Genomic DNA, 12813 nt, shown 5'->3' on the forward strand with positions numbered 1-12813 from the left:
AAGGACTGTGGTTGTGAGGCTTCTTTTATCTGACTAAAGCAGTCTTTTTCCACTGCCTCTTCTTAAGGAAATGGTTGGTAGCAGATACCAGCCAACAGGGGTGACGCTGTGATATCCTCTGATCCTTACACCTGAGCTCCCAGCTAGTTCACTGCCCAGAGCTGGGGGCATTCCAGCCACCCCTCTGCAGAGAGCACATCTCATTTCTTCTCCTTTCCAGCCTGTCTTTCCCAAAAAGCTTGTATCCATCCCACACAGCAAGCACTGCCAGTCCTGAGAGCTGTCCCACCCCAGCTCTGTCATCCCAATGGGTTCACAGCACTGTGAACCTGCTTGAACATCTACTTCCTCCTGTTTTTTCACTGTGATACTGGTGCACAGGCATTTGAGATGGGCCCCCAGCAGTCCTGCTTCCACAAGGGGAGTGCAAAAGACTTCCTTCTTGTGTTGGCCCCCAACTGCTTCCTCACTGCCCTCTGTGCTATTAACTTCTCCTTAGATTATGGGAACCCTTCCCCAACATGTCTAGCTTAAATCCCTCCTTGCCTAGGTGAGTGAGCCTGTCAGCAAAGAAATGTCTGCCTCACTTTATTTGACAGGTTCTGTTCTTACTTGGGAGCCCTCTGTTCCTCCAAAGGGGTCCCACAGTCGTAGATGCTGAAGTATTGCCCATGAGTTTGGGACCTACAGGGAGGGGCTAATGAGCTGTGGGTTGTAAACAATATTCCTGTGAATCCAGCAACAGAGCTGGAAGTGGTGAGTTGCTCTCTTCAGGCTTCATTTCCTTCTCCCCACCTAGCTCATAGGCAGCTTTGCCTCAAAAGTACCATCAGCCGGTCTTGCCAAGGAGGGGGAAGGGGAGGCTGCTGTCTGTTTACTCTGTGGTAAGCAAAGCAGAAAATGATGTTGTTTCATTCCTCGCTACACACAAATATGGAAGCTGAAAATATTAAAAAAAAAAAAGAAAAAAAAACCAAACCCAGAAGATTCCTTTTTAGTCAAACTCCCCCACTATCTCTGGGGTGTGAAGCGTGGAAACAAGATATGTATTTGAGAGAGGAGAGACTGCAACAGCCTGGTCTGCTTGGAGGCCGATACACGGCATGCTCCACACACCTGGAGGTACCTGTTCAGGTCCCAGCATGGTCACTTTGGTCCTGTGACACAAACTCAGTTAGCCTGGAAGGTCTTTAAGGATTCTGAATGCCTGAACCATGGCTGTGAGTCTTTAAAGTCCCTACCATGCTTTTGGTGCAGTGCCTTGTGAGCTGCAATCAGCCAGAAGCTACCTACTGCAGGCAGTCCATGGAGGATCCCTCTTGCCTGAAAGATGTTGCAGAAACCTTCCCACTGTCATCGTTGTGCCTTCCCTCAGCAAATTCCCATCAGCCGTGGTGCATGTCCCTGCTTCTCACCTTGTCACAGCATGAGCTTAACAGCTCTCCGGTTCAGTTCCTGGTGAGCATTTGGTTACGTGAGCAGCAGAGCAGGGTTCTGACTAGCAGCATGGGTTCTCTCTGCCCATGGGAGGTAGCAATAACTAATACACCTTCTGAGTCAGTACCTCGAGGCCTGGCACCCTGCAGGAGGATGGAGAACTGCATCTGGGACTGTTTGGAGTGTAAAAACCAGCTGGGATGGTTCTTGGAGCCTGCCAGCTCCTTCTGTGCAGCCTTGGGGCAGTCAGGAAAGTTTTTAGAGGTTATTTTATGAAGGCCCCCAAACCTGTCTAAACACAAAGTGTTGTGGTTGCAGCAAAGAGCATTTCTACCTGCAGATCCTTGAAGCAGCAGTATATATTATTCTGATATAATTTCAGAAACCCAGGTAGTAATGAGGAGTGCTGCCTGTGAGAGGAGGCTGCGGCTGCCTCTGGTTAATAGGTAAGTAGGTTAATGATTCAGACAGGCAGCCCTCCAGAAGTCTGGGTAATGAGGTCCAACTTTTTTTGTTTTCACAGTTCCACCAAAGATCTCCAATATCTCCTCGGACATCACCGTGAATGAGGGCAGCAACGTGACCTTGGTTTGCATGGCAAATGGGCGTCCTGAGCCTGTCATCACCTGGAGACACCTTACCCCAACAGGTAAGAGGCTCAGCTGGACTCAACCGTGCTGGTCATTTGTGAACTATACAATAGTTTCCTTTTCTTCCAATACCAGTAGGAAATGTCAACAGCAATATGGGCAGATTTTAAAAAGTGACAAGAAACTAAATGCTCTGCAAACTTGTTTTGCGGTGTGATTTCCTAGGCATGATAACCAGGATATCTGAGGGAACAAATGAACTTACTTCAGTAGATGCTCTGCAGAATTGGACCTGTTATTCTGTTTAGCTTTGATCTTCATCTAGTTGTCCCAGTCTCTACTGCTGGTAGTGCAGAGCATGGTGGTAGAGATAAAACACTGATGGTGCCAGAGAGAGGGGAAAGGATTTCTGTTTAGATATTACAAAGAGGTTCTTTCTGAAAACCGTGGAATTTGCTTCCCACTGATTTGCCTTAAAAGGGAGAGGCAAATGGTGGCACAGATGATTTCATGTTACTCTCCACTTTGGCAGACAGTCTTCCTATGTCTTATGAGGTGAGTAAAGGAGGCATTTTATCTGCAAGATGAGTGAAGAGCAGGGTGGAGGCAGAATAAAGAACTCCTCACCAGCTTTGTTCTGCTATCTAACTGTGCCTTCCACACTCAAGGGCGTGGCAAGCTTGGAAGGAGAATATCCTTTCAGTAGTCAGACTCCATGGAGTTAGCAGCTTGGATTGCAAGAAAACTTTCACCCCCTAAAGATTTATCAGTAGGATGGGAACAAGAGGTAGGTTTCTCTTCCTCTCTGTCATATCCTTTGAGGAGAGAAGAACTCTTTACCTGATTTCTTTTGCCGTCAGATATCCTTTCATCTAAAATGTGTGTGATATATTCATACTCCATATGAATAGTGTTCCGTGATACTCCCATATATATAAAGGGTTAAAGAAGATTTATGGTAGACAAGAGGACAAGCTTTCTGTGTGTGCTACAGACAGTCGAGCTATCTACTGCAATTCAGCAGCTGGAAAAGGGATTTCCACTGCATGAAGAAGGTTGGAGGAGAAAGGTAGAATGACACATTGGAACAGAGCTCCATCCAAGGGCTGCATCCAGAAGCCCCTGAATTTGAGGTCTATGGTTCAGATTGAGATTACTCAGATTTCCTGCCTCATCCCTTCAGCCAAACCAAAGTCCTCCTGAGCTTCCATGTATATGAAAGCCAGATATGCAGTTTGTATTTCTGGCCCACTTCTTTCAATACCAAAAGAAGGAAGACAGGGAAAGACTGCCAGGAAGAGGTGGGAGGAGCAGAGCTGATGAGAGGAACACTACTCCTCTGTGGTATCATCATCACTACCTGACTTTCCTCTTCTGCTATTTTCAATATTAAGTATGACTGTGCCATTTGCATATATAGGGCAATAGAACCAATTTTTTTTCACCTTTAATTATGTATATAAAATCTTCTAGCTTTGGCATTTCTGCTCTTAAGATTTATTTCATATTAAATCTTCCATCTTACTGCTGCATCAGTCTTTCAGTCCTCCATCTAACTCTTTCTTGTATTCAAGTAGGAGTCACTCCCTAGGTATAATGTAAGCACAGCCTAACATTGTCCAGGGTAAGGGCATTACAAGGATGGTTGTTTATATCTTCATGAAAACTAAGACCTGGTACACAAGAGATGCGTTTTTCAGAGCACTAATAAGAAGATTCTTGTCCTGACTCATCACTTTGGCTGCCTGTTCGTGCTTTGTGGTTTTTTTCCAGTTGTACCACCTACTCCTTTGTATCAGACACAGACTTCTCTCCCTTTTAAAAAGGCTTCTCAGAGCAAATCTTCATTCTCACTATCCCCTCTGGTGATCAGCAGGACTGGGGAATCCCATCCCCATTTGATTCCAGGGTCAGTTTACCAGGGTCTGTTGTTCAGCTTTCCAGCATGCTCCTTCCCCTTCACACTTTTTCTCCCATGCTGTGTGTTGCAGAGGTGTTGCCTTGTTAGCATCCCTCAGCACCATCTCACTGACCATCCATCCAATCCATCCTCTACACTGAAGCCTGCCAAGCACCCCCTTCTTAACCAACCAGAGCCAGGGATGAAGGGCAGGCAGTCCCCAGTCTGTCACCTCCATGTCTCACTGCTTGTTATTATCTCTCTTTTTCCCTGTCTCAACCCATCTGTTATCTTTTACGGGTACAGAGGAACTGCTTTCAGGCAGACATCAGGTCTTAGAACGTCATGGAGCCCAGTAAGGCACTTGTCCCAAAATGGGGGACAGAAGGGCTTCTTTTAAATGTTTTCCTTGAGGTTGACAATTAATATAAATTCCAAATTTATTCCAGAGCTGCTGCAGTTAGAAACATGTCTTATCTTGGAATCTCCCTTTTCCAGAACTGTAAGTCATTTTGGCTCCATTTTTGCTAGTTTTGAAGACATCTGCTATGCATCAAAGAGCTATTTTAGATCATTGTAAAGGTTTCTAAAATATATCTCTTGGATTTTTTTGCGATTAAACTCGTGACTGCAGAACTGGAAGAACGAGCATTATTGAGCTTGTGTAGGAGGTTTTGAATGGACAGGTTGTGAAATTAAACCAGCACTGGGGGGCGAGAGGGCCAAATTACTTCTTCTTTGTGTACTCTCCTCAAGGAGTTCATTAGCGAATTTGTCTGCTGTTTCTTTCATTCATTGACTTCGTCAATAGTGTTTGTTGACTAATTACCTGAGTTAGGACCACAAAAATGATTTATTTCTTGTTGGCTGGGAAGTGGAAGATACAAATGCAAAGGGAAAATGGTGTTGTTACTTATGCAAAAAAGGCAGGAATGCATGTGATAGTTTATTTAAATGCTGCTGGGCCTCAGGAGCAATCATAGCCCACTCATCTGCCTATCTGGGAAGTTAAATAAATTGCTTTATAAAATGCTGTATCACTTCCTTTGCTGGTCCTTCAGTGAGCAGTTGAACCTAGGCATTTTTCTCACATCAACTGTATGTCCCCAGGCCCTGATGATAACCCTGTGAGGTAGCTAAAGTGTGGCTGTGGTTGTTGACTGTAGCACTGACACTTGGGAGGAAGGCAGGTAAGGGGAAAAATAATAATTCCAATGGTGAGAGACAATACAGATCAGCTTTAATTTAAGAAAGCAGGAATGACATTCCTTGGAACGATGCAAGTCCTCACTCTCCACTTCCATTCCTCTTCAGATGATTGACTGATTGGGTTTTGACAGAGCAGGTGCAGAGAGTCAGCCAGACCCTTTTCTTCCTTATCTGACAGGCTATTATGCTGTAGGACATTGGCAACCTGGTCTAACTAGTTGTGGATAGTTTAATAGGCATTGCCTGGGAGCACAAACAGCTTCATTAGCTCTTTTCCTCCAGCCAGCAGAGCTCTTTTCTGGGAGTGCTGACCCTCAGCTTTCAGCAACAGGCCAGCACCTACCTGCTCGTAGGCTGATCCCTTTCCTGTGATTCAGGACTCAGCTGTGGGCTTATTAAGCCTGCCATGCCCTGTGAGTTTTGCCATCCCAGTTGGTGATGGTCAACCAGGGAAAAGACCATAGCAGCCCTCTGAACTGGATTTCTCAAGAAACTGTGATTTGTTCAGTTGGAGTGGCGATGAGTATTGATGATTTCCTGCACAGACTGCATGAGTTAGCACTTGTCAGCATTAGAAATATTTCACCAGGGGATATGCTATAGTCTCTCATCTCTTGAAAGGGACAAAACTGAGATTCTCCCCTCTGTGACTTTGTACAAGGAGTGGGTGTTATCCTGTTGCTTTCTTCTTAATATTAACTCATAACCTACATGATCTATGGCCTGCAAATGTATAGATTTTTTTTTTTTTTTTGTCCTTACTGAATGTAGTTGAATCAAATTTCCAGTAGTTGCACCACAGCTTGGAGAAGGTCCCAGCACAGGGCCATGTATCATTTATCACACTGACACGTTCTGTGTGGGCTACCACAGGCAGCCTACCCATCCATGGCTGGTTATGTAAGGAGATGTAAGTGCCTTGAGATTGGTACCCATGTGATGGCAGTCTGAGAGGCTGTGGCAGGGAGACAAAGCTATATTGATCCCCATGGAGCTCAGCTCAAGGTCGAACACTTGAGGCTTTTACTGGTTGCGCATAACCAGCTGGGAAGCAAACAATTCAGTCTTCCTAGAGCAGTGTGAAACTTGTATTAAAACTGCCAGGTATCTCATTCCTGATCCAACTTCCCCAGCCTCAGCCCAGCAAGGCTGTTTGATAGAGAAGAGTCTGGATTCTCCCAAATTCCACCTGACAGTCTAAAGATACCCACTTTGGCTCAAAAAGGAGCTTAGTTTTTACAGTGGTAATCACAGCATAAAAACCAGTCTAGAGCAAAGCAGATAAGTATTGATTGCAACACCTAAGCTTCATGTCACAGCATAAAATGAAAGGAGATGGGAAGGCTTGTCAAATACGCCAGTCTGATTCTCCCTAGAGGGTGCTAGAAATTCTTGTTGAGTCTTAGAGAATTTAGCATAGCCTGGGAAGTTTAGAAAGGCTAGAGGAGAGTGCCTGCATGCTCTGTGTAATTGAGATGGTATACATATAATATGTTTATAAACAGCTGTAGAACTCATTGCCATGGAAAGTTATTTAAAGACGAGAACTTGGCAAGACTCAAATGGTTTGTGTGTTCCTGAGGATAATATGAACAAATCTGGATATTCTTGTTGTTCACAATAAAAATATTGAAAAGGATGTTAGACTTCATGCTTTGGGGCTCAATTACTAGAGATCAGGATGAGACGTAAACCAAAAGAGACAGATTATCTCACACCCCCGCTCACTCATGTATCTTCCTTCAGTGCACACTGGTCTCCTTATAGGGCTGAACCCTGAACTATCTGGAGGCATGACATTTAAGATGACCATATAGTTCACACTTCCAACTTTGCTCATCATGTCCTGTGTTTATTTGCCTCATTGCTGTCTAAGCCCAAAACCTTGCTACTGCACCTAGTATTTCACAGGAGAAACCAGTTTATGCCCAAAGAAGATAACAAACAGAAAACCCCCAGCCAGAGTCGCCACATGTCAACCATGTAGGCACTAGATAATGATGAATCAGAAGGGGATTTTCTGGTTATCTAAACCATCTGGATTTAGCCCACCTCTCTGCTTAACTCTTAAAACCTCAGTAAAACAGTTGTGAAGAGAAGGAGGAGTGTTGTTTGTGGGTGGGAGGTGTTTTTTGTTTGGGTTTGGTGGGGTTTTTTGTTATGTTACTGTGCCAGCTCTTCTCACATCTTATCCTTCTCCCCATCTAACTGATCTTGCCTGATCAGGAAATTTAAGATTTACATGGTACTTGTTGACCCTGCATTTTAGGATGTTGGGGGACAACTGCTTTTTAATCAGGTCTCTTTTTCCTCCTTTTTTTTTTCTTTTCTTGCATCCTCAAAACACTCTTTGGCAAAAATGTGGTCTTGTCTTCCACAAGAGACCTCTCACTTTGCCTCTTACACACTCCCTGTTTGTTTTAGGACTCTTTCTGAAATATCTTTTTCTCTCTTGGTCTATTCTTCATCTTATCCAAGGCAGACAAAAAGAAAAGGATAGTGGCTTACAAAGAGCTTGGGAAACAAGCCCAAGTTTCCACTTTTTCAGGGCTTTTTCCAGAAGGCATCCAAAGTTGTTTCAACCTGTATTTGCTTCTCACTTCCACTGGCTTCACATTTTTTACTTTTTTAGAAATCCCTGCCTCTTAGTGCATGGCCCACAGGCAGGAGCCCCCCCTGCCCCCTTCCTCACCTATAATAAACTTATGTCCTGAACATGCTCTCTTCCCAACACACTGGAGGGCTTTGATTTCTTCCTTCTGTGCCCAGAGATACAATCACTGCAGAGAGATCCCTCCTTTGTAATACTGCCCCATTCGGTTGCTGTGGTCTGTACTGATGCTGTTTCAGTACAAACACTGTTGATGCATGAAAGATTCATTTTCTTAAGAGCTTTGATTTCTCTCTCCTGTGCCATGGCCTCACAAGTATTTTGGCATTTCCGGGGAACAGGCAGATAAGGTTGCTGTAAGGAGGGACTTTGCCCTGCTGCCTTCAGCAGTGGTTGAAGGGGAACATCTGGAGTCTTCTGGTCAGCGCTTGGCTGCTTTACCTCTGACAAGATTTTCTGTGCTGTTGCTGGCAAGATGTGGCAGTTATGTACCATCTTAGTGGCCTTCTTGCCACACAGAAATGCTGCTCTTTACAGCAAGTTCGAGTCTGGTAGATTCGCCTCCATTTTTCCTTCTCCCAGAAGGGTACCACTTCTAGTTGGCCATAGTGTTAGTGTCTTTTCCATGGCCGACCTGGTTTGTGTCCATATGAAAATGTTCATCCACCTAGAGAAGAGCAGCATTTTTCTAGTTCACTGCGTGCTGTAACTTCGCTGTCTGTGCAGTGCTGTACAGTCACTACCTCTGCCCTCAAGGCTAGTGCTTCTTAATGGGGACATTTCTGTTTAGTAGGGACATTCAGGAATGACTGGCTTCTTTCTCTCCCCTCCTTCCGTGAGTCAGTCTTGAAGGATCCCAGAAGGCTGGAGGTGAGAGTGAAAAGAGAGCACCCCAGAAGATGAGAATTCAAAATCTTCCATAATTAATGATGACAGGAAAAGGGATTGCCATACACTACCCTAAGTAGGATCTCAGCAGCAGTTTAATGAACCTTACCAAATCATCATTCCCACCAGCACTAACCCATTGAAATCAAGGAGCTTTTCTGTCACACTTAGCACAAAAAGAGGAGCAGTCTACTGCTTACCCTGCCTCACATGGTACACGCTGTCTGTCTTGCCCTCCTTCCCTACCAGCCTGCCTTGTGCTCCAAACCTGCCATCGAGCACTCTTGTATCCCATCTGTAAGCAGTCACCTACACAGAACAAAATTGTCTGGAGAGAATGTTACTGAGTGCAAGACACTGATGGTGTGTGTGTCATCGTGTCTCCCTCTAGTGATCTGAACTCACGGGTCTGCTTTGGGTCTCTTGTGCTTGGAGCTACTCATTTGGTGACAGCTTCTCTGGATTCCCAGGGCTGATATTTTAGGACTGGGTCCCATTTCCCCTGCCATCTGGAGGTCATATTCCCTACTGCCAGCTCCATTTTTATAGCTGTAGTTTGCATCTGAAAATTTGAATGTGCTTGTAAAGATGCAGAGAGGTTGAATGTGAATTAAAGAGAGAAAAAAATCACAGCATTTTAAATTTAATACTTTCAATTCAAACATCCTTAAGAAAGGTATCCTTAAGAAAATGGAGAAGCTTCATGGTTTTGCCCCTTGTAGCTGTAATCTAGAAGTACTTTCACTTTAGGCAAGCATATTTCTCACTCTCTCTTCACAGTAGGAGAGAGACACACTAATAAAAGGGGAAAGTGAAGGTAGTAGCATATAGCTGTTCCCTGCATTTTTTTATTTAAAGAGAGAGACTTCACCATTTTTGTTATTATGCTGTTATGTGGCTTCAACTGATCTCAATGGCTTCACTGACTTCAGTGCCTGATACATTCTGTGATGGAGCCAGAGCTACCGTCTCCTTTCGTCTACAGACCCCAGTGAGTGTGGATGACAGCATCTACTGCAGCACACGGGTCCTGCCAGGACAGTGATGTCTGGAGGGAGTTTCCTGTACAGCCCCAAATCCTTCACCCCTGCTAGCTTTTCCCACACAATCATCTTGACTGTCTCTTACCCCTGCCAATCCTACTGACGAAGCCACTTGGCTTACATCTCCCAGCTCTAGTGATAGCTGAAAAATAAGAGAGAGAGAACAGGGGGATTCAGGAAGAAGCAGGATTATTTGCAAGAATCTTCTGTACAGAACAGACCTAGGGCAAAGAAAAAGCCAGCTGTGGGGGCAAGACATCCTGAACTTGCTTGCCGTGATGATTACAGCACGGTCAGTTGTCACTCAGCCTCCTGCACCATGGAGCTTTTCTCTCAGGTCTGAATAGAGCTGTAGTGGAAGTGGGAGTCTCCCAGCTGAAGGCACTGAGCTATTTTGGTAACACCAGTCTGCAACAGGCCCTGGTGTTGTGAACATTTGTTCTCTTTTTCCTTCCTCAACTTCATTTCTGAGCACTGCAGAAATGTGTCTTCAGAACATTCTTTCCTTTCCTGTCTGAAGAAAAACATGAGAGACTGAAAGCATGATTCAGGGATTTTTTTTAGGAGGTGCATGAACAAAAAGTGTGGTTCTTATTTCTTCTTCAGTTACTTTTTCTTTCTGAACAGCACCTGAAAAATATGGCTCTTCTCATGTAGTCTGTATTTTTTCATGTACTGGCTGAACAAATCATCCTTTGTTATAAACTCGCAATGAGTGCCCAGCACAGTGTTCCTGCAGCACGGGAGCAAAGCAGGCAGCAGCAGGGAAGCTGGGAGGGGATGGTGAGTGCAAGCCCACCCAGGGAAACAAGAGCTGCTGTCTGATGTAGCCTTTGAAGTTCCCGCCCACTTTGGGGTGGCTTGAGCCATTTGAAAGATGAGCATATCCTGCCAAAGGATCAGCACAAGCTACAAGCAGAAAAAATGTGTAATGCAGGTAATAATGGCCTGGGAAAGGCATTGATCGTGAGAGATTTCAGTTGTCATCATACTGACTGCGGACTGTGGCAGATTGGAAGGGTCATCGAGCGAGGAGAGGACATGGCACACTTCACTGGGTGGTAAACCGAGCCCACACCTTGTCCTGGCTTGTGTCTCAGGGATGACACCACTGGGAGATGAGCTGGCTGCCGTCTGGGGTAGGCAGAGGGGGGAGCAATGCAGGCTCTCAGGGGGTCCCGAGGCTCCTCGTGAGGGTGCCTGTGGGTCACTGCCCTGTTGCATGTGCCTGGAGGACAACTGCTGGCAGGGTCATCTTAGTACATGTACCGTAATGGTCAGCATATGTCATTACCACCATCCTTACCTGCTGTGCAGCTTGTAGATCTGTAAAAGCCATGTGAGTATGCAGGTGCACACTGCTGTACGCATTATTTGTGAGCATTCTACTATGCATTCATTTGTATGTTCCCCGTACTGGTGTCTGCACACATTTTGCTACACAGGTCAGCTTTTTGATGTTCGCCAGCCTTCTGCACTAACCCTGCATTTCCTTAATGGTAGAATTGTGAAACATAGCAGTAAGCATGAAAAATAAAAGCAGAGGAGAAGAAAGACAGTATCCTGACTTGTCTTGTACCTGCCATCCTTTGACTGTGGGGCATGGATCTGTACAGCTGTCCGAAGCCTGTCTGTACAGCCTAAACTACAGCTGCGTGAAGGGGAGAGAAAATAAGTGTTTTTAGTGACAATCATGATAAGAGACAAAATTTCAGAAGTTCCTTTAACTGCAGAAGCTCAGATCAGGCTCCAAACTTTGCAACTGCAGCCTCTCTCTGACATGCTTGCTTGTATCTACTGCATTTATCTCTGCTGTACTTGGGCATGTTCCAAGGAAATAAATGATTGGTTCCTGCTTCTGTCTTCCCTTCTGCCCAAGGGACTTAAAGTGAATTTGTGGCACTGTTAGTCTTTGGGTAGAGGCTGCTATTGTAAAAGGAAGTCAGGGCATATATAGATAGATGGTCCTTGCACTGTGAAATTTTAAGTGCCCCCATCTCCTGCGGGGGGATCTACAACCACTTGACTGCTGTGAGGAGGATCCCCTGTAGCTCTTGGGAACTTTCCAGGGAACAACAAAGGTGGAGATGAGAAGCCCACATTCCCTAGATGTTCCTTCAGCAAGCCCCAGCTCAGAAGCCTGGAGCTGCATGTACTATAACTTGGGTGAAATACAGGCACATGGAGAGGCAAATCACTCCATGTGGGAGGCCAGCCTGTGGCTCAGGAAATGCCAGGATGGGTCTCCAAGTCCATGCCTAGAGCAGAGGCTGTAAGGGACTTGGGGACAAAGAGAAGTCACATTTGCCGTGCAGCATCTCCTGTGTGAGATGAGGGAAGGAGGCTGTTAATTCGAACAGACAAAAGTAATTAGAGGAGTAAAATAATAGATTAATGAGCAGCCAGTGTCAGGGGAACTTACTAATTATCAGTAGAGGATTTCCTTCAATTTGCAGGCTGGCCGAGGGCATGCTAGATAGCAACCAAAACTATATCCTGTTTGAGGAAGCTGCCAGGGAATTAGTGGCACTGGGTGTCTGGAGAATGATAGCAAAGGTTGAGTTAAATGCTTGCTTTGAATCTCATGTTATGTGTGGCTCAGGTAACAGCTGGGGAGGAGGGGGATCCGGGAAATGCTAGATTGTATCTAACTGATGTTAATAATGGCTCAATAAAAATGCTCTGATAAGAACACATTAAAGTTGCACAGTTAAGCACTCACAAGCCAGGTAAGGTGAGATTTAAGGTTACAAATGCAACCTTAACTCTTCTCCTGCTGAGTGTACCTTAGCAGGCAGCCTCTAATTAAGGGGCATCAGGCTATTTCTCAAGTAATACATCATAACATTGGTTAATGCTCTCTTCAGCTTTGGACGGGTGCACACAGTGTCTTGTAATATTGTGTTTTAGTCTGTGTGTGCCAGATGAAACAGAGTCCATTTTAATTATGGTGCTGGGAATACTGCGTTAGTTGTACTTGAACCAAACACAGTCGTTTAGACAGGGTCCATTTAGACTGTTTAGATACAGGGCAACCCACCATCCATTCTCTCAAGTCACCATTTCATGTGTCAGAAAGCGGTAGGCGTGGAATATGTTGACATGAGCTGCAAGCAGTGTTGAATATGGGGTTTT

The 12813-nt window shown here is 45.1% G+C and overlaps 1 protein-coding gene across 3 annotated transcripts in view; it reads left to right on the forward strand.

Annotated features, from left to right (window-relative positions):
• The window catches only part of LSAMP (limbic system associated membrane protein), a 1021870-nt gene that overhangs the window by 900689 nt on the left and 108368 nt on the right, over positions 1-12813 (forward strand). For all 3 annotated transcript variants that reach the window (XM_074897459.1, XM_074897458.1, XM_074897460.1), the window contains one exon: positions 1961-2086. In XM_074897459.1, coding sequence (XP_074753560.1) covers positions 1961-2086 — 126 coding nt within the window. The remainder of the gene's footprint in view (positions 1-1960; positions 2087-12813) is intronic.

The sequence above is a fragment of the Athene noctua genome, chromosome 1 (assembly GCF_965140245.1).
Source record: "Athene noctua chromosome 1, bAthNoc1.hap1.1, whole genome shotgun sequence".
Taxonomy (NCBI): Eukaryota; Metazoa; Chordata; class Aves; order Strigiformes; family Strigidae; genus Athene; species Athene noctua.